This window comes from Podarcis muralis, chromosome 4, assembly GCF_964188315.1.
Source record: "Podarcis muralis chromosome 4, rPodMur119.hap1.1, whole genome shotgun sequence".
In the NCBI taxonomy this organism is placed as follows: domain Eukaryota; kingdom Metazoa; phylum Chordata; class Lepidosauria; order Squamata; family Lacertidae; genus Podarcis; species Podarcis muralis.
Genome location: NC_135658.1, coordinates 11,036,865 through 11,060,347, shown reverse-complemented (window position 1 = coordinate 11,060,347; position 23,483 = coordinate 11,036,865). Strand labels below are relative to the sequence as shown.

Below are 23,483 nucleotides of genomic sequence, written 5' to 3'. Positions count from 1 at the left end.
CTCCTGCAGCCAAGCTGGTGCCAAACGCCTTGCTCTGCTTTTTTTTGGACCACATCTGTGAGGCCAAGAGGTCTTGCCGTCTGGGCAGCCCAGGAGCTCCAGACACACTGCCCAGGCTTGCGCCCTAGAGAGGTGTTTTCCTAATGCTAACAGAGCGGTGTGACTTCACCCCTGGAGGAACACTCCGTTGTCTTTCGAGGCAGACGGATGCCAACCACAACAACGACCTCCATCAGTGGAGGCCAAGCCAGTGCGCCATAGTGGTTAGAGTGTCAGGAAAGGACCTGGGAGACCAGGGTTCAATCCCCACCCTGCGCCACAAAGCTCACTTGGCGATGCTCCCTGCCACTCAGCATAACCTACTCTGCAAGGTCGTTGTGGGGATTAATTGAGGAGGGGAAGAACTGTGTCCACTACCTTGAGCTCCTTGGAGGAAAGGTTGGTGCAACAAACAAACAAACCTAGTCATTGTAGCTAACAGCTGTTGCTGGGACGTGGGTGGCGCTGTGGTCTAAACCACTGAGCCTCGTGGGCTTGCTGATCGGAAGGTCGGCGGTTCGAATCCCCACGACTGTGTGAGCTCCCATTGCTCTGTCCCAGCTCCTAGCAGTTTGAAAGCACACCAGCACAAGTAGATAAATAGGTACCACTGCAGCGGGAAGGTAAACAGCATTTCCATGCGCTCTGGTTTCCATCGCGGTGTCCCATTGCGCCAGAAGTGGTTTAGTCCTGCTGGCCACATGACCCAGAAAGCTGCCTGTGGACAAACGCCAGCTCCCTCGGCCTGAAAGCGAGATGAGCGCCACAACCCCATAGTCGCCTTTGACTGGACGTAACCATCCAGGGGTCCTTTACCTTTACCTTACCTTAGCTGTTGCTAGCCTTCTAATTTGTCTAATCTTTTTAAAGCCTTCTGAGTTGCTTTGCATCACACTTCGTCTTATGCGGGTGAATTCCATAATTTTATAGATAAAGAGCAACAGCTGGAGGAGAGGCCAAGTTATGCGTGGGAAACGTAAATGGAGAGAAACGTAGGCCGCCTTAAGGGTGCGGCAGGAGGGCTGCCAAGTTTGCAGAGTTGGGAAGAAACCTCTGTTTGATGTAGGGGAGGAATGAGGTGTGCGCCAAGGCTGCCAGCATTGTGGGGCCGGTCCTTGGGTTTGCCCGGGAACCCTGGGATGGGCTGCCGTAGGACAAGGAAAAATCACGGCCACGCCATGCCCCGTTCCAGAGTCAAGGGAAAGGAATGTTCCACAGTCATCATCGGAGCCAAGCCCATGTTTGCATTCACAAACTGAAAACAGCAATAGGACTTTTATATACAGTGGACGCTTGTGTTGCGGACGTGATCCATGCGGGATGCACATTCACAACCTGCAGTGGCGCGTCTGCACATGAGTGGGTTGCAATTTGGCCTTCTGCGCATGCGCAAAGCACGATTTAGTGCTTCTGCGCATGTGCAACCGCCGAAACCTGGAAGTAACCCGTACTTCCGGGTTTTGGCAGTCCATAACCCGAAAAAATGTAACCTGAAATGTCTGTAACCTGAGGTATGGCTGTACATGAAAGCCGTGTGGTGTAAGCCGTTAAGAGTATTGGACTGGGACCACAGAGACCTGGGTTCAAATCCCCACTTAACCATGACGCTTGCTGGGTGAGTCTTACACAAAGCTGACGCAGTGGTCAGATGATGGCCCCATCGAACGCACGCAAAATGGTTGGTACCTGTATACATTTGAAGCAGTATTGCTCCAATTTAAACAGTCGTGCCTTTGCACAAGGAATCATGGGAGCTGTAGTCTGTTGAGGGTGCTGAGACCCTATTAGGGATATCTCATAGAACTACAGATCTCAGAGTGGTCCAAAGACCAATCCCTTTCCCCACAGAACTCTGGGAACTGTAGCTCTGTGAGGGGAATAGCAACTCTCAGCGCCCTTAACAACCTACGGTTCCCAGGATTCTTGGGATAATTTTTTGTTTAAAGTGGTGCAATACTGCTTTGAATACACTGTTATGATGCGGCCTGTGTCCAGTCTTTATTGAATGTTTGTTGTTCAATAAAGGAGGGTCTACAACAGTGAGAATCTATCAGGCGTTCATCTTGATTTGCTTGTGGGATGTTTATACATCTTCCCATTGTTATAAGAAAAACTGCTCCCTTTCCCTTATGGGGTATTCCGGAGCCCATATAGAGTCCTTAAGTGGGTTCCCTATTGGTAGGAGAAAACAACAGAGGCCAACCAGAGTATATTGAGAAGCAAAGCGGCTAGTAAGCCTGATCTTTATTCAAGGAACTGTTGCAGCAGGGTCCCCACTCACCACACGCAGGAGGGAGGAGAACCCTGAACAATGGTGCACAAGCCCTTATATAGACGCTTGAAATTGCCCACCCTGTAGCCCAAGACCACTCCCCAAAACATCATACATACATCACAGAAGGAGGTGGTCTACAGCAGAAATCCTGTCTGCCAGGATACCTGACAATGGCCCCTGATTGCATTACCTGGGCAGCCTGCCCATTCTTTGGTGATGGTTAATACTTTAGTTCCTGAATCCAGGTCACAGGCTCACCCTATTCATACACAAATACACCCTTAAGACAAGATTTGCAAGCAAAAAGACAATCCCATTTGCCTCCCTTACTGCAGAGGAATATTTGAGCTCATTGGGAGAGTCAAAATGGCTTCAGGATTGCTCTCCCGTACTATTTCAGACACATGGTTCATATATTTAGATATGTGTGCATATATGAATATTTATTCTACAATTGAGACCTTAAAATTCTTATAACACCATTAATGATTCATTCATTCCTGGCTTTTCCAGTGCCTCACTTTCACAGCTGTCAACATTTCCCTTTTTTAAAGGGAAATTCCCTTATTCCAAATAGGATTCCTCGCAAGAAAAGGGCAAAGTTGACAGCTAGGCGCACTTTCCCAGCATATTAACCAAAGCTGGATACTTTAGCTGAGATTCCTGAAATTGCAGAGGGTTCATATACAATTAAAGAAAATTTTGTAAAGATGTTCTATAGGTGGTAAGGTAAAGGTAAAGGTACCCCTGCCCGTACGGGCCAGTCTTGACAGACTCTAGGGTTGTGCGCCCATCTCACTCAAGAGGCAGGGGGCCAGCGCTGTCCGGAGACACTTCCGGGTCACATGGCCAGTGTGACAAAGCTGCATCTGGCGAGCCAGCGCAGCACACGGAAACGCCGTTTACCTTCCCGCCAGTAAGCGGTTCCTATTTATCTACTTGCACCCGGGGGTGCTTTCGAACTGCTAGGTTGGCAGGCGCTGGGACCGAGCAACGGGAGCACACCCCACCGCGGGGATTCGAACCACCGACCTTTCGATCGGCAAGCCCTAGGCACTGAGGCTTTTACCCACAGCGCCACCCGTGTCCCTAATAGGTGGTACTTAACGCCAGTTAAGTTGGCAAAGATATACAAATTGAAATCCAACCTCTGTTGGAGATGTGGTGGAGAAATAGGAACAACAATACATATGTGGTGGAGGTGTGAGGAAATTAAGAAATTTTGGATAGTAGTACACGAAGAACTAAAGATGTTGAAAATATCAATAACAAAGAAACCAGAGTCATATCTCCTTGGATTGATAGATGATGAGATACCACTGGGGGGGGGGGGAAGAATTTTTCTATATGCAAGTACAGCTGCTACAATAGTGATTGCTGCTAGGTGGAAGTCACAAACTACATCCACAAAGGAGGAATGAATTTGTAAACTAAATGAATATTTAATTTTGGCAAAATTAACTGCTATAATAAGAAATCAGTCAGGGGGGAAATTTAAAAAGGTGGAAATGCAGTGGTGCCTTGCAAGACGAAATTAATTCGTTCCGCGAGTTTTGTCGTCTTGCGATTTTTTTCGTCTTGCGAAGCACGGTGTCGGGAAAGTTTTGGAAAAGCTTCAAAAATCACCAAAGTCTTTAAAAACCTCAAAAAAGGCTACCACACCGCGTTCTATGAGTTGCTCCTCGAAGTCAAGTCGCAACTGTATTAACGGTGTTAAGAAAAAGGAAACAAACTTGCAAGATGTTTCCGTCTTGCGAAGCAAGCCCATAGGGAAAATCGTCTTGCGAAGCAGCTCAAAAAACAAAAAACCCTTTCGTCTAGCGAGTTTTTTGTCTTGCGAGGCATTCGTCTTGCGAGGTACCACTGTGTTTTGATGAGTATATGGCAAAATATTGCTCAAAAAAAGATATGCTAATATGCCTAGATTAAAATGTGAAGTACTGGATGGAAGGAAAATTAGTAAGGAAAGATAATAAGAATATATAGATGATTTGAGAAGGTTGTAGAATGCAAAGATTATTGTAAATTGTATAATGTGGAGGAAATCGCGTGGGGGCGGAGGGAAGTGGGAGGAAGGAGAAAAGAATAATATGATGGATTGAGGAAATAGAAATGTAAATGTATGGGGGGATGGGGAGGAAATGGTGTCGGCTTTGGTACATCTGTATTGTAAAGTAATATGTAAAAACCAATAAATTTAAATTTTTTTTGCAGAGGTTTGGACTAGATGATTGGTTTAGGAGTTGCAAACCGAGCTGCAAACCTGTTCAGAGAGAGGGCAGCCCTGCCTAGAACAGGCAATTGACTGGTCTCCCAAAAAAGCGGCTAAGCTCTGAATGAGCTTCCTGTGCCTTTAAAAGAGGAGGACAGAGCAGTCGCTCAGGATAAGCTGTGGGAGCAGGGTGTAACCAGTTCACAAGAAGGGAGTGTTTCGGGCTACACTAACCTGGACGTGAGACCTGAAGAAAGTGGGAGGGTCTGGTTTGCCCGGCTGGGTGTTAGCCAGGGCTTCTTACGCAGGTGTCACAGGGAGGAATATATATAGGCAGTGCTTCTCTCTCTGGGCTGCTCAGCAAAAGTTGGCTGCCAGAAGACAGGCCGGCCTGGAAAAATATTTCCACCTGCGGGTTACCTGCTTTGCACCTGTAACTCACCTGGGAAGTTCTCCAGGGAGCTGTGGCCGCCAAGTGGCAGGCAGGCGGATGTGCCGGAGTCAGCTGTGAGGGGGGAAACCTGCAGTGGGAGAGAACGAGAGAAAAATCAGCACCCCTCCACCACATTGGGGTCTTTTGGGGCTGGCTGCCCTTCCTGCAGATCTGAAGCTTGCAGGTGTGAGTTGAAGGGGAAAGATGAGCATTTCATCAGAACCGATTTCCCTCCGGAAACAAATTGGGAGCAACCTGCAAACGGTGAGTGAATCACGGGGCCAGGACTTCCTGGAACAGCTAGCTGGGGAGGGGCTGTGCAGCTCCGAGCTTTGCAGAAGGTCGTGGGTTCAATTCCCAGCATCTCCAGGTAACAGAAAGGCCCAGGTAAGTTGGTGACTTCTTGTTTTCCCTGGAGAAAGTTAATCAAAGTTAACAATACTGGTCTCAGGGACCAGTGCCAGATTTACGTATAAGCTAAGCAAGCTATAGCTTAGGGCCCCACTCTCTTGGGGGCCCCCCAAAAAATTAAAGGGAAAAAAACTGGATGTACATTTCCAAAATATAAGATAAAAAAGCAAATAAAATAAAACCTACATATAGCAACAGTGTTTTGTGTTGTGTAGGCTCCTTTGATGTAAGTCAGGCATGTCCAACGGGTATATCACAATCTACTGGTAGATCACAGGGTTTTCCTGGTAGATCCTGGTTGATCTCTGGCCCCTGAGCAATCTCCTTACAAAAAAACCAACTCTGGCTTCCTAAAAAAAAAGCTCAAGCTCCACAACTTTGCCTTCCTGAAAAATGCTCCACAGCCTTGGGTAAATCACTGCCAGTCTTTTTACGACAATGGGTAAGTTTTTACGACAACTGCCGGTTTTTCTATACTGTGAGTAGATCGCAGACTTTTGCGAGTTGGATGTCCCTAATGTAAGTCACGTGCCCCGCCTGCTAGCCTGCTCCCTAAAATATCACTGTTTCGCTCATTTCTATATATAGGGTGCCTACATTCTGCATGGACTGGTTGCACGGCAACATGTGCAAATGGCTTGAGATACCTATTAGGTCCATAAATTACCACATAGCATATATTCAACACAAAAAAAAGTAGCAGAAATTTGTTGTTGACAAAGGGCAGCTGGACATATAAAGGGCCCCATTACCTTCAGTAGCTTAAGGCCTCGTCAAACCTAAATCCGGCCCTGTCAGGGACCAGCATCCACACCAACCTTTGCTCCACAGGTATGGGCTTTCCAGGGCTTTCTCGGAGTGTTTCCTCCCCATTTGTTCTGGTGCTTTCCCTGGGGAAACCCACAGTTTCCCACTGAATCTGAGCAAAAAGCAATCTGTTCAGTGATAAAAAGTGGGTTTTCCTGCATCTAGAAATGCATAGCAGAGGTGAGCCCTCAGTGCAACAGTGATGTGTCTCAGGGCTCATCTGGTTCTCTTTTGTTTGTTTATTTCATTTATAAAAAGATTTCTGTTTATGCTGTGATTTCCAGCCTCAGGTTTGGGACTTCCAAGCTCAGGTCTGAGAGGGTGGGCGTTTTTTTGTCCTACCGCTTTCCCTGGGAAAACCCTCTGTTTACCACTGAATTGAAACAAATATCAATGGGGGGGTTCCGTGGATTTACGTTTGTTTCCATTCGGCAGAGCATTTTCCCAGGGAAAGCGTTGGGACAAAAATTGTGGCACAAATGGAAGTCTGCATGAGTCCTCCTTCTGCCATTATTATAATTATTATTATATTGTATTTATTCATTGCTTTTCACATGAAAGTGTCTCAAAGCGAGTAGCAATGTAAGAACAGAAATAGCAAAAAACAAACAAACCATAAAAAGCAAGTATAAGAACATGAATAAAGAAAGAACCTTGGGTTCATAGTAACTATGATTAAGCTAACCTTATTACAAAAATATACATATTAACCAGCCTAACAGGCTTATGGGGAAATGAGTAGAGTATTTCTTTAAAATGCTTTGGAACGTTTCAACGTTAATGCTTTCAACCTGCGATAACAGTATTACGTCATGCTCCTTGATTTATTTGGTTTATTAATAAGATATTTTTTAAAAAACAACAACCCAAGAATGCAAAATGCTCATCCATAAATATTTAGAAAAAGACAGGTCCACCTCACCAAAAGCAGACCCGCCAAGTGTCCCTGTATTCCAGGGACAGTCCTGGATTTACAGAAGCTGTCCTGTTTTCTGGTTTGATCCCAGAATGTCCCACATTTCCTTATGACAACCCTATTTTCATCGGATAAATGTTGGAGGCTATAGAGCCATGCAACCCCCGAACCAAGGAGATAAGTAACTATACAACCTTTAGAAGGCACCTAAAGGCAGGTTTTTTTAATGCTTAATGTTTTCTTATGTTTTTATATATGTTGGAAGCCGTGCAGAGTAGCTGGGGCAATGCCAGTGGAGTATACATTCGTATTCGTAAAACCTTTTATTGGCATCACAAACAACATCCAAAATAAAACAAATCAATACAGAATTAAAGTACCACTTCCCCAGTGGCACAAAACATTTCCTAAAAGAAAGGAGGCAGAGCAGTCTATCGTCACATCTCTTGGTCTCCAGGGAGAGCAGACGTCTGCAGTGTATTTCAACGACAAAAAACCAAATAGAGATATTTAACCACTAACTTGGTGAGCTCCTGATCATTCCCCAGTAATAGAAATTGTATGACCTCTGACTCTGGTTTCCATTTGGGGATACAGAGTTGATCTAGAAATTGCTGGCGGAGATCAGCATATAGTTTACAACTGAGAACTATATGTGTAAGGGTTTCCACCAGGTGGTCTTCGCATGGGCAAGTTCTTTCTTCTCCTTCCTCCCTGCCTGAGAACCTTCCCCAAAGGAGACTGGATGGATTTGAATTAAATCTGGCCAGTGAAAATGCCCTCCTTTCTTGAGGGTTAAGCAGAAATTCAAGGTAATTATGGTTAGTTTCATGGGCCCAAGAAAGTTGAAAATAAAGAGGGGAACATGTTTTCTCTGCTGCTACTGTTAGTTCTTAGTGTTCAATATCCCACAACCTAGTTTTTATTATAGCCTTTGCAGATGGTAGGGACATCGATCGCAAAATTTCCACTGACAGCCCGAGTTTCTGTACCTTCTTGTTAAACTGTTGTAGCCCTGGGGAAAGAAAGGGAAATAATAAAATTATTATTATTATGGAATAGGGCATCCCTATTTTCATCGGAGAAATGTTGGAGGGTTTGCAAAAGCAGGTGTGCAAGAGACCCCAGACATACTTGGTTACCCTCCAAAATAAGGGCCAAAAGCCTGTGTTAATGAACTTAAAGATCGGAAAAATGATAAACAGTGAGAAATCAGAGTGGACAGATCCATCCTTCCTTCCCTGGATATCACCTTGCTTTCCTTTTCTTTGTTTCCAGCAGTCTCAAATCATAGAGCTCAATGTTGGCGGGGAGATATTCACCACCACCCTAAGCACCTTGAAGAAGCACCCGGGTTCCAAGCTGGCTGAGATGTTTGCCAGTGGGCAGACCAAGCCCCGCACAGACCCCGAGGGAAGATATTTCATAGACCGGCCCGGGACTTACTTCAAGTACATCTTGGAATACCTGCGCAGCAACCAGGTGCCCACGAACTGCGTCCAGGAGGTGTACAAGGAAGCCCTCTTTTACGACATCGAGCCTTTGGTCAAGCAGCTGGAGGACTCTCCCCAGATCTTTGGGGAGCTGGTGGCCAGGAAACAGTTCCTTGCCCGCGTGCCCAGCTACAACGAGAACATCGAGCTGATGATCCGCATCGCGAGGGCAGAAGCGGTGGCGGCCCGGCAGTCCAGCGTCATGGTGTGCGTGATGAAGACCGATGAGGATGTCGTCAAGTGCCATGACACCCTCAACGGCTTGGACTCCTACAAGAAATCGGTGGTCAAGTTTGGACCCTGGAAAGCCTCTCCGGGCATTTCTGACCTACTCGACTGCATCAAGATTGACGTGGAGGCCAAAGGGTACAAGATCTCTCTCCAGGGCTACGTTCCGGAAAAGGGTTTCCGCTTCAAATCCAATGACTACTTCTACAAATTTCTCTTCACTTGGTGGTAGCGGAAAGCCAGCGGGAAGGGCCTCGGCCCAGTATACCTGAAGGAGCCTCTCCACCCCCATCGTTCAGCACAGACACTGAGGTCCAGCTCTGAGGGCCTTCTGGCGGTTCCCTCACTGCGAGAAGTGGGGTTACAGGGAACCAGGAAGAGGGCCTTCTCGGTGGTGGCGCCCGCCCTGTGGAATGCCCTCCCATCAGATGTCAAGGAAATAAACAACAACCTGACTTTTAGAACAGTGTTTCCCAACCGGTGTTCCGCGGCACACTAGTGTGCCGCGAGACGTTCCCTGGTGTGCCGTGGGAGGGAGGCGGGCGAGTCGGGCGGCGAGAGGCGGGGCGGCGGCGGCGAGGATCCGCGTCGAGCCGGGGGCGGCTCCGCGGTGGTGGTGCCGAGGTTTCTCTCTCCATTCTCCCCTCACACACACACACAGGAAATAACACAGGATCAGCTGACAGGACCCGGCCAATGGGGCGGCGGCGGGGCAGCGCGCGCAAAAGGGAGGAGCGCGAGACAGCGGACGAGGAGGAGGCCGGCATGTCCGGGCAGCAGCAGCAACAACAGCAGCAGCAACTCCCGGCGACGGCTCCTCAAGCCCCGGGCAACCCTACTCCCTCACCGGCTTCGGCCGCCCTCCTGCTCCACCCGCCGCCGCCTCCCCCGCCGCCGCCGGCCACCTTGGCCCCGCCGCCGCCCCCTCCTCCGCCCGCTATCGCCGCCACCACCACAACAGCCGCCGCCGCCTCAGCTGGGCCCATGCCTGCCGGGAGCGGCGGCGGCAGCAGCAGCAGCAGCGCCCCGGCGCCCTTCCCTCCCGGCGTGACGCTGCGCGCTGACGTCACGGGGCTGTAATGGTGGTGTGCCTCAAGATTTTTTTCATCAAACAAGTGTGCCTTTGCCCAAAAAAGGTTGGGAAACACTGTTTTAGAAGACATCTGAAGGCAGCTCTGTTTCAGGAAGTTTTTAATGTTTGATCTTTCATCGTGTTTTTAATACAGTGGTACCTCAGGTTACATACGCTTCAGGTTACATATGCTTCAGGTTACAGACTCCGCTAACCCAGAAATAGTGCTTCAGGTTAAGAACTTTGCTTCAGGATGAGAACAGAAATCGTGCTCTGACAGCACAGCTAAAAGTGGTGCTTCAGGTTAAGAACAGTTTCAGGTTGAGAACAGACCTCCAGAACGAATTAAGTACTTAACCCCTGAGGTACCACTGTATTCTGTTAGGAGCTGCCCAGAGTGGCTGGGGAAACCCAGCCAGATGGGTGGGGTATAAATAATAAATTTATTATTATTATTATCATTGTTATTATTATAGCTCAGTGGTAGGTCCCACGCCTCACCTGCAAAATCCAGTCCTCGGCAGCATCTCTGGGCAAGACTGGGAATTTTCCTTGCCTGAAACTCCACAAAGCTGCTGCCAGAGTGTAGACAGATATTGAGCTAGAGGGGCTGGTGGTCTGATTTGGCATAAGGCAGGTTCCTTGGGGACGTGGGTGGCGCTGTGGGTAAAAGCCTCAGTGCCTAGGGCTTGCCGATCGAAAGGTCGGCGGTTCGAATCCCCGCGGCGGGGTGCGCTCCCGTTGTTCGGTCCCAGCGCCTGCCAACCTAGCAGTTCGAAAGCACCCCCGGGTGCAAGTAGATAAATAGGGACCGCTTACTAGCGGGAAGGTAAACGGCGTTTCCGTGTGCGGCTCTGGCTCGCCAGAGCAGCGATGTCACGCTGGCCACGTGACCCGGAAGTGTCTCCGGACAGCGCTGGCCCCCGGCCTCTTGAGTGAGATGGGCGCACAACCCCAGAGTCTGTCAAGACTGGCCCGTACGGGCAGGGGTACCTTTACCTTTACCTTAGGTTCCTATGTCCTTATATCCAATGGGTTGGTGCTTCAAAGTAAGTGGACCTCAGCTGCTGATAATATTGCCTGCTGGAATGACCTGAGAGCTTTGCTCCTGTTGGCAGCCCGACAGATCCCCAACACATTTGGCGCAAGGGTGGATTTCCTCATTCCCAACTGGAGTTAATTTGTCTTGATTCAGAATCATGCATCTTGGCTGTATCTCTCTCACCTGCTTATCCTGCAATTTCCACCTGGATTCATACTGTTGCAAGGAAAATACAGGCAACTCCCAGTTTACAGGCACTGAAATGGCACATACAGTGGTACCTTGGTTCTCGAACTTAATCCATTCCGGGAGGCCGTTCGACTCCCGAATTGGTGCGAAAACCAAGGCATGGCTTCCGATTGGCTGCAGGAGCTTCCTGCGCTCAAGCGGAAGCTGCATCGGACGTTCGGCTTCTGAAAAACGTTCACAAACCGGAACACTTACTTCCGGGTTTGCAGCGTTCGGGAGCCGATTTGCTCGGCAACTAAGCTGTTCGGGAACCAAGGTTCGACTGTATTTGAAGCACCATTGAAAAAGCCTGCAAACGCCCTGTTCTGCCACCACCCTGCAATGCGTATTTGTGCAAAAAGGTGCAATGCGTATTTGTGCGGTCACACACATATTGAACATGTGTACATGGGGAGTTGCCTGTACTATAGTTCCCAGGGGACAGATGGCCCGTGGTCTGGATTTATGGTGTGCCATAGTCTGAAGGTTATTTTTTGTGGAGCTCAGAACTGATAGACTCCCGGCTCTTTGACTGTATTGTACGAGGGAGAGGACAAGAGCACATGGTGCACAAATAGACTTCGTGACTGTGTACATCAGCATACCACAGAGCCTAGGGCTTGCTGATCAGAAGGTCGGCGGTTCAAATCCCTGCGACGGGGTAAGCTCCCGTTGCTCGGTCCCTGCTCCTGCCAACCTAGCAGTTCGAAAGCATGTCAAAATGCAAGTAGATAAATAGGTACCGCTCCAGCGGGAAGGTAAACGGCGTTTCCGTGTGCTCTGGTTCTCCAGAAGTGGCTTAGTCATGCTGGCCACGTGACCCTGAAGCTGTACGCCGGCTCCCTTGGCGAAGCGAGATGAGCGCCGCAACCCCAGAGTCATCTGCGACTGGACCTAATGGTCAGGGGTCCCTTTACCTTTACCACAAACTAAACTACTGGCTTGAATGAGTGTTACAGCTCCCTATAGAGAATTCTCTCTTGCAGGCTACCACCCCCTCCTCACTTCCAAGATGGCCCCCTTCACTCTTAATGGTCAGGGGTCCCTTTACCTTTACCTTTACATCAGCATATATAGCACCTGGCATAGGGGAACAGCTTTCTGGTTGTTTGAGGAATGTATTCTTTAGGGGCAGTCTGAACATTTATTTTAAGACTGGAGAGCTCTACAGAGCCCTCATATTGGCTGCACCTGCACCTCTGGATTAAATAAGGTAATAAAGCTGTAATCATATGCAAACTCGGTAGGTAAGAAGCACATCCCTCTTGGTAAACATGCTTAGGAGCAGCTTTCGGAGAATGTCAAATTAGGAACTGGGAACGTATTTCCATCTTCTGGTTTCTCCCAGCTAGTGGATGACTCTTGTGGCAATGAGTTCCGAAGAGTGAGTGATTGTGTGAATAGCACTTCTTTCTGGTTGCCTGAACCAGCCATCACTTTCACTAGTGGCCCCACTAGCGAAACCCAGAACCAATGGCATAAAACTAATGGTGGGGCAGGGGGAAGAAAAACAAACATTAGTCAGTTAGTTAAATATTCCTATTGTTTTACTTGATTGGGGGGTGAGCAGCTGCCAGTATGTGATTGAACCCTACCCCAAAATAGCAATAGTTTGGAAATTCTCTTTGTGGTCTATCCCCCCCCCCCCCGATCTGCCACCAGCACTTCTGCTATATTAGCCCTCACGAACACCCTTTGTATTCTCAATTTAGTATCCTTGTTTTTTAGGGATATTTGAACAAATCACATGCCTTGGATTACTTCATGTTTACTTTTAAACTCGAGTGCTGTCTTCCGTCATAGCACTGCATGTTTGTTTCGCTTAATTGGCATTCATTTGTTCTGCAAAAGGCTGTGCATACACAGTACATTTAGAGTGCATTTAAAGAATGTTTTGTGTGTCCCCCAGATGCCTGGGAACTGTAGTTTGCCCCTCACAAAGCTACGATTCCCAGGACCCTTTAGTTAAAGTTCCCAGAATTCCTGGGTGGGCAGGGGGAGTGCTTTACATAAATGTGTATGTAAAGACGCTGCAGCATGCAGGTTTCTGCAGCTATAAGAGCAAAAATACTGCAGAACAGAACACACAAGGCCAACAATATATCTAGCAGGTGAGGGTGTGGATTCAGGTGTTTAGGAACTTTTGAAACTTGAATATGGGTTAGGATGCAATATTATCTGTGTGATGACACTAATGTTATCTGTGAAGACACTAATATTGAAAAAGCAGTGCGGGAAGCATTTTTTATGACTTCCCAGGAAACTTCGTAATTGTCCTTAATGTGGCTATTGTTTCATGAAGGAACTTGCAACGGAGATTGCAACGTGAAGTTTACAACATATCAAGAAGTTCCATGCTATCACTTGTGGATTGAATTCACTGGTGCTAGGATGTCTATGTTACCGTCGCAACTGAGATTTTTTGAATATTTAGTGGTATATAAATGCAAATAAATAAATAACCTGGCATAATTTTTTTTTGCACGTGTGTGTGTGCATGACCACTATTAAATTCATAATGACCACTGTTCATACTTATCTGCATGGCAATTTCTTCTGTGTTCACGGTTGACAATTTGCCCAAGGCCCCGCCCCAACCAGGAATATGTGTTTGCTGTTCTGTTTGCACAACAGACTTATACTTGCGCAACGAAACGTGCCCTCCTTTTCTCTGCAGCTCCCCCTCCCCCAATGTATCCTCGAAACCTGGGGGAGGGCAGAGAGACAAGAGGAAGGTGAAGTCCCATTGCACAATTGTGTAATTCCTCTTGAACAGTACTGGTTACACCTAATAAAGTAGCTCTAATTAAATGTGAAGCCTTCTGTGCTAGACACTGAGCAAGATCTGTTCCTGCTCACCTGGTGTCACATTTAATTTGGGTCCAAGTTTGAGCCACTCTGCAAGTTATATAGAATTATGGGATAGTGGAAGAAGACAGAGTTTATCATTGCAGACAGGTGGAGGTGCGTTTTTCAGTGCTTCAACACATTTTAAAAACACACACAACTTTCTGCATGTAGAAGACTAGCACATCAGGGAGATGCCTGTTCTCAATTTCCCTCTGCCATACCCTTGTTTTCTGCATGTGGGGTCCTTTTTATGCGAAGAACTGTAAAAGGGAGTCCTTTGAGCGCCCCACAATTGCCTAACCTTGGCTCCCATTGGCCAGGAGACAGAAGCAAAACAGCAGCCAGTAGGCTTGATCATTATTGTTGCAACAAGACTTCCCACGACTAACATAAATGCAAAGCAGCCAGAAGCCCTGAACAATGGTTACATCAGTATTTTAAAGTTTCCCAAAGTTTCCCATAATACATCATCAAGACATCATATATGTCACAGGGAGGACACGGGTGGTGCTGTGGTCTAAATCACTGAGCCTCTGGGGCTTGCCGATCAGAAAATCAGCAGTTTGAATCCCCGCGATGGGGTGAGCTTCCGTTGCTCTGTCCCAGCTTCTGCCAACCTCGCAGTTTGAAAGCACGCCAGTGCAAGTAGATAAATAGGTACCACTGCAGTGGGAAGGTAAATGGCATTTCTGTGCGCTCTGGCTTCTGTCACAGTGTCCCGTTGCGCCAGAAGCGGTATAGTCATGCTGGCCACACGAGCCGGAAAGCTGCCTATGGACAAATGCTGGCTCCCTCGGCCTGAAAGCGGAGATGAGTGCTGCAACCCCATAGTCGCCTTTGACTGGACTTAACCGTCCAGGGGTCCTTTATCTTTACCTTTTACCCCTTATATCTCACTTCCCTGGGTCCTAATGCCATTGGAACTGAGAAGATTGATGATTTCTTATGAATTTCTAAAGTTTTCCCATAGAATAACATCGAGCCAGTACATAGATACATTTATCAGTGCACTGCTGCATTTGGTATTGACACTTTCCCTGTTTTCCTTTGTTGGAGACCTGGGGCTCCTGAGCTGAGCTTCCCCTGCAAATGCAATGCCTTTGCAGATATGTTTCTGTATTTTTTCCCTTGACACTAGAGGATTAGGTTTTTCACAGGTGAAAAGGAGTTTTTCACAGGAGGGGGGGAAAAAACAGCTCTCTTGTGTTGCTGAAGAATGCCTTTACCAAAACATGCTGGCATTTATAACAGCGTTTTTTTCTATTTTATAAAAGTAATTTGTTAATGTTCTCCCTCCACTCAGGCCCCGCTTACAGGCCTCTAGTTGGGCCACCGTGAGAACAGGATGCTGGTCTGACTTGATGAAGGAAAACCCAGCCAGATGGGCAGGGTATAAATAATAAAATTATTATTTTATTTTATTTTATTTTTTATTTTATTACCATCATCATCATTATTAGGCAGGGGCCGTTCCGATGTTCTTATTTCTGCCTCCCTTTCAAAATTTGATCCCTTAAGTAGCAGGATCTAAAAGCAAGCAAGCATATAAACAAATCAGTGCCTTTGAGCATGTGCAGATCGCCCTTACATCACAACCACCTCCATTTCTACCCACGCATAAGACAGTACAGTATTCCAGGAAAGGCTGGCCCCGCCCCTCTCCGTCCGTCCCGCCCCTTTTTGCTGCTTCCGAGCCTACAGTCTGATTGTCCAACAAGGGGCTACAGTCTTAGGTGAAATTTGGTTTATAGAGACTTCCGGGTCCTCATCGCATGCATTAAATCCTTTGCGGGGCAAGAGTGGTGGCTGTTAAATAGGAGCCACCAAACATATATATATATATATATATATATATATATATATATATATATATATATATATATATATATATATATATATATATATATATATATATATATATAATAACCAGGTATCCAGAAGGAGCTTAGAGCGCTGCCTGAAACAGCCAAGCAATTGAAGGTTTCTTTGCAAATGATTTTCCAATAATCATGCCCTTCGCCTTAAAAGGTGTGGGCGTTTGGGCAGAGGCAGATTAATTGGGACGTTCACGTCTTTCCTTGGTGCAACGGCCCCTGCGAGCTTTCAAGGCGCCGCAACCTTCTCCGGCTTTTCTCGAATTCTTAACATGGATATATGAGAATATTGCCCATTTACTTCTTCCCCTCTTCGCCTCCGCACGCGGAGGAGTCTGATGGCTGCGATTGGAAGCCCGAAGTAGAAGGGCGGAAGGCTTAAGAACCTCATCTCTTTGACTTATACTCAGCGCGGGAGGGAGGGAAGGAAAAGGGAGAGGACGGTGGCCGGCGGGGCTCAGCCGGCGCCGGAAAGCGAAATATCAAGACCGTCATGGCGGCGCACCTGAAGAAACGGGTGTACGAAGAGTTCAGCAAAGTGGTCGTCCAGGTAACCGGCGAGGCCTTGGAAGTGGGGTGGGGAAGGGAGGGAAGGGGCGAAACCTGTAAAGCTTATTCGTCTCCCATCCACGGGCAAGGGCAATGTCGCGCAGTGGTTAGAGTGGCGGGCTTAGGGACCTGGGTTCAAATCCTCCCACTCGAAGCTCAAAGGTGTGACCTCGGTGCGGGTGGGGGAGGAGGTAGCTGCTCTCGCCTCTCATCCTGACCCTACCTTACAGGGTTGTTGTAAGGATTAAACGTATGGCCTCTTAGAAGTGGGAGGGATGTTTTCAGTACATTTGTTTTTCCTCTTGGCCTTAATGTTTCTACGTGGGGCCTGTTGTTTGTTTGTAAGTCGATTTGGGTTATACTGCCGCTCTTGTTTGTTTGTGTGTGAATTCAGCCTAATAAAGCGTTCGTATTTCAGCAACAGCAGCATGAGGAAATTTCAGCGAAGAAACTCCGACTGACCAAACCAAGTAAGTCGGCCGCACTCCATGTGGATCTGTGCAAGGCAACTTCGCCAGCGGACGCTTTGCAGTACCTCCTTCAGTTTGCTCGGAAGCCAGTGGAAGCCGAAAGTGTGGAAGGAGTGGTCAGAATCTTGCTGGAGCATTATTACAAGGTAGGGCCAAGGGGCGGTATCTCACGGTATCGCAAGGTGTCTTGGGAGCAAAAATCAGTCGATTTCTTGGGATTTTAAGAACAAAAATTAAATGGTAAGTACAGTGGTACCTCTGGATGCGAACGGGATCCGTTCCGGAGCCCCGTTTGCATCATGAGTAGAACGGAGCCTGCGTCTGCGCATGTGCGGGTTGCAGTTCACCTCTCCTGCGCATGCGCATGACGTCCGTTTGAGTGTCTGCGCATGCGTGAGTGGCAAAACCCGGAAGTAACCCGTTCCGTTACTTCCGGGTCGCCACGGAGCGCAACCTGAAAACACTCAACCTGAAGCATATTTAACCGTATTGAAAGTCTACTTTTATGTACCGTATTTTTCACCCTATAGGGCGCACTGGCTCATAGGGCGCACCTCATTTTTTTGGGCGCCCCATGCTCCGGGCTGCAGGCTGCCGCCTGCAAGCCTTGCAAGCTCGCGGGAACTACCCCCGGGCGCGCAAGGCTTGCGGACACCTGCCCGAAGCAGGTCCTCCAGAGGGCATCCCGTGCTCCGGGCTGCAGGCTGCTGCCCGCAAGCCTTGCGAGCCCGTGGGAACTCCCGCCGGGCGCGCAAGGCTTGTGGATAGCTTCCTGAAGCCTGGAAAGCGAGAGGGGTCAGTGCGCACCGACGCCTCTCGCTCTCCAGGCTTCAGCAAATGCCTGCATTCGCCCCATAGGACGCACACACATTTCCCCTTCATTTTTGGAGGGGAAAAGGTGCATCCTATAGGGCGAAAAATACGGTAAATTCTTCGGTGGATACTGCACACCCAGATAGAGTTGGCTTGTGAAGGCTTTAGTCCACTTTTTTCTCTTATTGTCATCCTAGGAGAACGATCCTTCTGTGAGGTTGAAGGTTGCTTCCTTGCTGGGTTTGCTGACAAAGACTCCAGGCTTTTCTCCTGACTGCATTCTGGACGATGCCATCAACACACTCCAAAATGAGAGTAGGTGATATTTTCCAAACGGAATCTGGTGAGGTGTACAAATCCTTCCAGGTTTCACTTTGTTGGGGGTAGGGGTTGTTGTACGTGCACACTGCTTTCATATCGTTGCATGAAACTGCTTTAGATTGAGTAACATTATAGGTATATGCCTAGACCAGGGATAACCGGTGGTTATGAGCTCACCATCTTAATTGGACAACCTTCCAGCCTCTCCACCCAGGGATGGGGAGAGTTTTAGACAAAAGCATTTGGAGGGCACCTCATTGATTAGCCCTGAATCTTGTTGGAAAAATGGTTTGGTTTGCACATCATTACCAAGGTTTAGTGTGAATGTGTGAGGATGCAGGTTTCAGGAGAGGAGATTGCAGATGCCGGACTGCCCCCTAGTCCTGCTGCTACTGTGCTGAGCTGAGCTAAGTCATGGCTTGGCATAGTGTTTGGCTGAACCTGGGCTCGTGGTTTAGCTCTCCAGGCTTGCAGCAAGCTTGCAACCAGGTTTGGCCTGTTGCTTATGAAACTGGCCGACCGGTTCGGAAAAGTGGCAGGACGTACAGTCATACCTCGGGTTGTGAACGCTGTGGGTTGTGCGTTTTCGGGATACGGACTGTGCCGAACCTGGAAGTATCAGAACGGGTTACTTCCGGGTTTTGGCGCATGCGCAGAAGCACTGAATCGCATCACGCGCATGTGCAGACGCAGCACTGCGGGTTGCGAACATGCCTCCTGCACAGATCGCATTCACAACCCGAGGTATGACTGTACCGTAAAAGTGTACGAAACAGAATCACTGGCGTTTCTCTTTTTGGCAGAGCAGATGGAAAGACTAGAAGGCCGGTCTCCGAATTAATAAAAAGCCTGTGCAATATTTCAGAATGGTGTTTGGAAATTCAAGTGAAGAGTGAAAATGATTAAATCAAATGGTTACCTGCTTAGATTCAGCATAGTTGCTGGACCATGTGCCTCCAGACCCAGGACATGAGTGAATGCAAGATAAAATAATGACTTTTTTAAAAAAAACAACTGTTGTTTTTAAGAGTCCCACCAAGTTCTTGCTCAGCTGCTGGATACCTTGTTGGTGATTGGAAAGAAGCTCCAAGAAAGCCCTGCGGTGAGAATGCGCCTGGTGGATGTTGCCTGCAAGGTAATTTGAACTATTCAATATGGAAATATTTTTAGGTGGAACGACGTTTCCTTCAGCCTGAGAGCTGCAGTTACCCTTTGGGGGTGGTAGGCAGGCTAGAGGCAAAAGCTGCACAGAGCACTGGATGCAACTCTTACAGTCGGCTACATTCCAGCCAGGCAAAAGTCAAAGGCTCTACATAGCACCCACCCAACACCCCTTTCCATCCATGCAGCCAAGAGGCATTATTACAGTTCAAGGACACTTTCGAGCCAGGAAAAAAATAGGGCCTAGAGCAATGTAGGGAGGGAGCATGACCTGAGATGGAAAAGTGGCCTGGGGAGAGTTTTTTATTTTTAAAAAATAATAATAGTTCATTTTCTTGCACAGCCATACAACCTCTGGCACCAAAAATGTTCCAAAGAGGGTATGTCCCCTTTGAACAAATATAACTTAAACGTTGCATAATCCAGATATTTTTAAAGACCATTGGAACAGATTTAACAGTATTTTTTAAACTGGTCTACATTATGAAATCTGCCAAAAATATCTCTCCCCCCACAGAACTTTGTGTCAGTTACTCAGTTAATGTGCCATTTTGCTATGCTTAACCCTTGTAAGATTTCTGCTAGTATATAGCTGCTGAGATTCATTTATTTTTAATGTAAGATGTCCTGGTTTTCTGCTGGGTGTGTATGGAGATTTAATAAAGCCAATCCAGGTGGGTTTTTTTTACCCCCATCCCCATTTATTGCTGAGATTTCATTAAAAACCCTCTTCCCCAAATTTGGCAACGTGCTTAAAATCCCACTGCATATAAGACCCAACGTCCCCAAGAGTGTTGAATCCCCAAACAAACCGGTCCATTTTAAAAAACAAGAACTCATTTGGGAGAAGTTTGGGCTAATCCAGGGGTCAGCAAGGCTTATCAGGCATGGGCTGGATCACTCCCGCGGAGATCCTTTGTGGGCCGGACTGGCTCACCACAACACTGGATATTGCATCTGTGCATGTCTGTGGCACCGGAAATCGCTTCTGCGCATGCCCAGACACCGAAAACCGTGCCTGCGCAGAAGTGATTTTCGGAGTCTGGGCATGTGCAGAAGCGATTTCTAGAGCTGCAGAAGAGAGTCCCTGCGCTGCGCCAGTTTAGCGCAGGGCGCGGGGACTAGCCAACCCGGCGACTCGGTTCGGGGGCAGCTCATGGGCCAGTTAAGCGACCCTCATGGGCCGCTTCCGGCCGATGGGCCTTAGGTTGCCGACCTCTGGGCTAATCTGTTCATTCATTTACTTCTTCCTTACTCCTCAGCATCTGACTGATTCCTCCCACGGGGTAAGGACCAAATGCCTCCTCCTGATTGGCTACCTTGGGACTGTGGAAAAAGGCACCTCGAAAGAAGTCGAAGGCCAGCCTCCCAAAGACGTCCAGAAGATCATCGGGGATCACTTCAGTGACCAGGATCCTCGGGTTAGAACTGCGGCTATAAAAGCAATGGTAAGGGTCGGGAGCGCTGAGTTCAGCTTCCCTTAAATCAAAATACTACTTGAGTGTGGGGTGCGCATTGGAGGCTAGCAGGTGTTTCTGGGGTGAATTTAGCCACCATGGGGACTGTGAGTGGCCAGCAGGCATAGCCATGGGATGGCAGACGTCCTCCTTTAAGGAATTGGCCGGCCTTCCTGTCTCTTACTCCCTTCTTTGTAGCCTTCCATGAAAAGAAGGTGCTGACCAGGAAGTTGTCAGAGGGATTACTGTGTTTTTCGCTCCATACGACACACTTTTCCCCTCCTAAGAAGTAAGGGGAAATGTGTGTGCGTCTTATGGAGCGAATGCAGGCGGGAGGCTCTGCTCAGCACTCCTTTTAAAGAGCTGTGTGGAGCGTGCGTGCGGCTCTTGGGGGCTTTTCCCCGAGGAGGGGGAAGGGACTGATGGGCTGCCCTTCTCCCTCCTCGGGGAAAAGCCAGCAAGAGCCACACACACGCTCCGTGCGGCTCTTTAAATGGAGTGCTGAGCAGAGCCTCCTGCCTGCATTCGCATCTGGGATGCATACAGGCTCTGCTCAGCGCTCCCTTTCATCCCTCATCCCGCTTTGCTGGGAAGCTAGCAGAAGAAGTGCTGTGCAGCTATTGCTATTGCTCTTGCTCTGCTGGCTTCTCAGCGAAGCAGGAGGAGGGACGGAATGGTTTAAAGCAAGAAAAGCGAGAGCGGCTTACATGCTCTGCGCAGAATATTTTTTTTCTTGCTTTCCCCCTCTAAAAACTAGGTGCGTCTTATGGTTAGGTGCGTCTTATAGAGCGAAAAATACTGTACAGTGGTGCGTCGCAAGACGAAAATAATCCGTTCCGCGAGTCTCTTCGTCTAGCGGTTTTTTCGTCTTGTGAAGCAACCCTATTAGCGGCTTAGCGGATTAGCGCTATTAGCGGTTTAGCGGCTATTAAAGGCTTAGCGGCTAAAAGGCTATTAGCGGCTTAGCGGCTTAGAAAAAGGGGGGGGGGAGCGGGAAAAAATCACAAGACTCACAAGACGTTTTCGTCTTGCGAAGCAAGCCCATAGGGAAAATCGTCTTGCGAAGCAACTCAAAAACGGAAAACCCTTTCGTCTAACGGGTTTTTCGTCTTGGGAGGCATTCATCTTGCGGGGCACCACTGTATAACGGGTCAGCAACCTGTGGCCCATGGGCCACAAGCGGCCCATGGGGGTCGTTTTTTAAACAGCCCACAAGCCGCCCCTGAACCCAGCCGCTCACTCGGCGAGTCCCTGCATGTTGCCCTAAACCGGCAGAGTGGGGACTCACTTCTGCGGCGCCGGAAATCGCATCTGTGCAGGCGCGATCCAGCCCACAGAGCAATCTCCGCGGGAGTGAACCAACCCAGGCGAGATAAACCTTGCCGACCCCTGGATTATAATATTAAACTGGTTCTCTTCGGGTGATAAGGAGAAGGTGTGGCCAAAACCTGGTGATGGAGTCTCGACTGTTAACGCTCATCTAGTCATCATAGGAAAGGACGACCAAGCAGCAACCTTTCACATGTGGCCTGAGTTCGAGTCCCGCTGTGTTTAATGGGTCTGACTCCCCGGGGGGAAATGGACATAGGAGTGTAGCCTTAAGCACATAATGGACTCAGTTGCAGGATTTGGATGTTTGAGACGGAGCTCGTAGCAAAGGTGAAAAATAATTTGTAAGGTTATCTCTGCGACTCAATTTATTTATTTTTTATCAGTCTCCTGTGCTGATGCCCTTAATAGCTAAACTCCAGTAGCAAATCCTTTAAGGACCTGCCCCTCTTGTGATTTTTCCCACCCCTCCATTTAAATTATTATTATTTTTTGTTTTGGGTACTATAATCACATTTTTTTTTTCTACAGTTGCAGCTGCATGAAAGGGGATTAAAGTTGCAGCAAACCATTTATAGCCAGGTAATTACTGTGTTCTATGTGCTTAGTGAGGGGCCCTACCATTAAGCTGGGCTGTGGAGGATGGCTGTGTCGCAAGTCTCGCTTCAGGATATTTTCGTTTCTTAAATTTTTTAATTGTGGCCAGTGCAGGCCCTGCATGAGCACCCAACATGCTGGGGCAAATTCCAGGTGCCCTGGAGGGCCCACTGAAATTTAAGTTAACTTCTTCTCCTTCTCCTTCTCCTTCCTTTATTTTTAAACCGTTTCCATTCTTTTAATAGCTCACCAATGAAAATCAGGAGTGACAAGCCTTCGGCCTGGGTGCCATGTGTGCTCCTCCAGGATTCTTATTTATTTATTATTAATGTTGCAATACATATACGAAATCTTTACATATACATTTATGATACTTATACATTATATTTGTAAATCCGCATTTTCACATTTCATTACGTCCCAACATTTAAGATAAAGGTAAAGGGGACCCGTGACCATAAGGTCCAGTCATGGCCGACTCTGGTGTTGCGGCGCTCATCTCGCTTTATTGGCCGAGGGAGCCGGCGTACAGCTTCCGGGTCATGTGGCCAGCATGACTAAGCCGCTTCTGGCGAACCAGAGCAGTGCACGGAAATGCCGTTTACCTTCCCGCTGGAGCGGTACCTATTTATCTACTTGCACTTTGACGTGCTTTTGAACTGCTAGGTTGGCAGGAGCAGGGACCGAGCAACAGGAGCTCACCCCGTTGCGGGGATTTGAACCTCCGGCCTTCTCATTGGCAAGTTCTAATCTAGACAGATTAGAGAACTGGGCCAAAACAAACAAGATGAACTTTAACAGGGAGAAATGTAAAGTATTGCACTTGGGCAAAAAAAATGAGAGGCACAAATACAAGATGGGGGACACCTGGCTTGAGAGCAGTACATGTGAAAAGGATCTAGGAGT

General features: G+C 48.0%; 2 protein-coding genes across 5 annotated transcripts in view; both read left to right on the top strand.

The window, feature by feature from the left end:
* Nucleotides 1-5,024: 5,024 nt before the first annotated feature.
* KCTD14 (potassium channel tetramerization domain containing 14) lies at nucleotides 5,025-13,628 on the top strand. Of its 2 annotated transcripts, none has more exons than XM_077926935.1 (2): nucleotides 5,025-5,223; nucleotides 8,375-13,628. In XM_077926935.1, the coding sequence occupies exons 1-2, from the start codon at nucleotides 5,164-5,166 to the stop codon at nucleotides 9,044-9,046; spliced, it is 732 nt and encodes a 243-aa protein (XP_077783061.1). In that variant the 5' UTR covers nucleotides 5,025-5,163; the 3' UTR covers nucleotides 9,047-13,628. The 2 variants fall into 2 exon arrangements, with proteins under 2 accessions (XP_077783061.1, XP_028581422.2); XM_028725589.2 differs by having other exon boundaries at nucleotides 8,372-13,628.
* A 2,660-nt stretch (nucleotides 13,629-16,288) lies between these two features.
* The window catches only part of INTS4 (integrator complex subunit 4), a 39,510-nt gene continuing 32,315 nt past the window's right edge, over nucleotides 16,289-23,483 (top strand). For 2 of the 3 annotated variants that reach the window (XM_028725922.2, XM_028725918.2), the window contains exons 1-6: nucleotides 16,289-16,430; nucleotides 16,848-17,045; nucleotides 17,910-18,027; nucleotides 19,062-19,168; nucleotides 20,457-20,642; nucleotides 22,512-22,562. In XM_028725922.2, the coding sequence (XP_028581755.1) occupies nucleotides 16,374-16,430; nucleotides 16,848-17,045; nucleotides 17,910-18,027; nucleotides 19,062-19,168; nucleotides 20,457-20,642; nucleotides 22,512-22,562 (717 nt within the window). In that variant the 5' untranslated portion in view covers nucleotides 16,289-16,373. The remainder of the gene's footprint in view (nucleotides 16,431-16,847; nucleotides 17,046-17,909; nucleotides 18,028-19,061; nucleotides 19,169-20,456; nucleotides 20,643-22,511; nucleotides 22,563-23,483) is intronic. The other variant, XM_028725919.2, reaches the window with a different exon arrangement.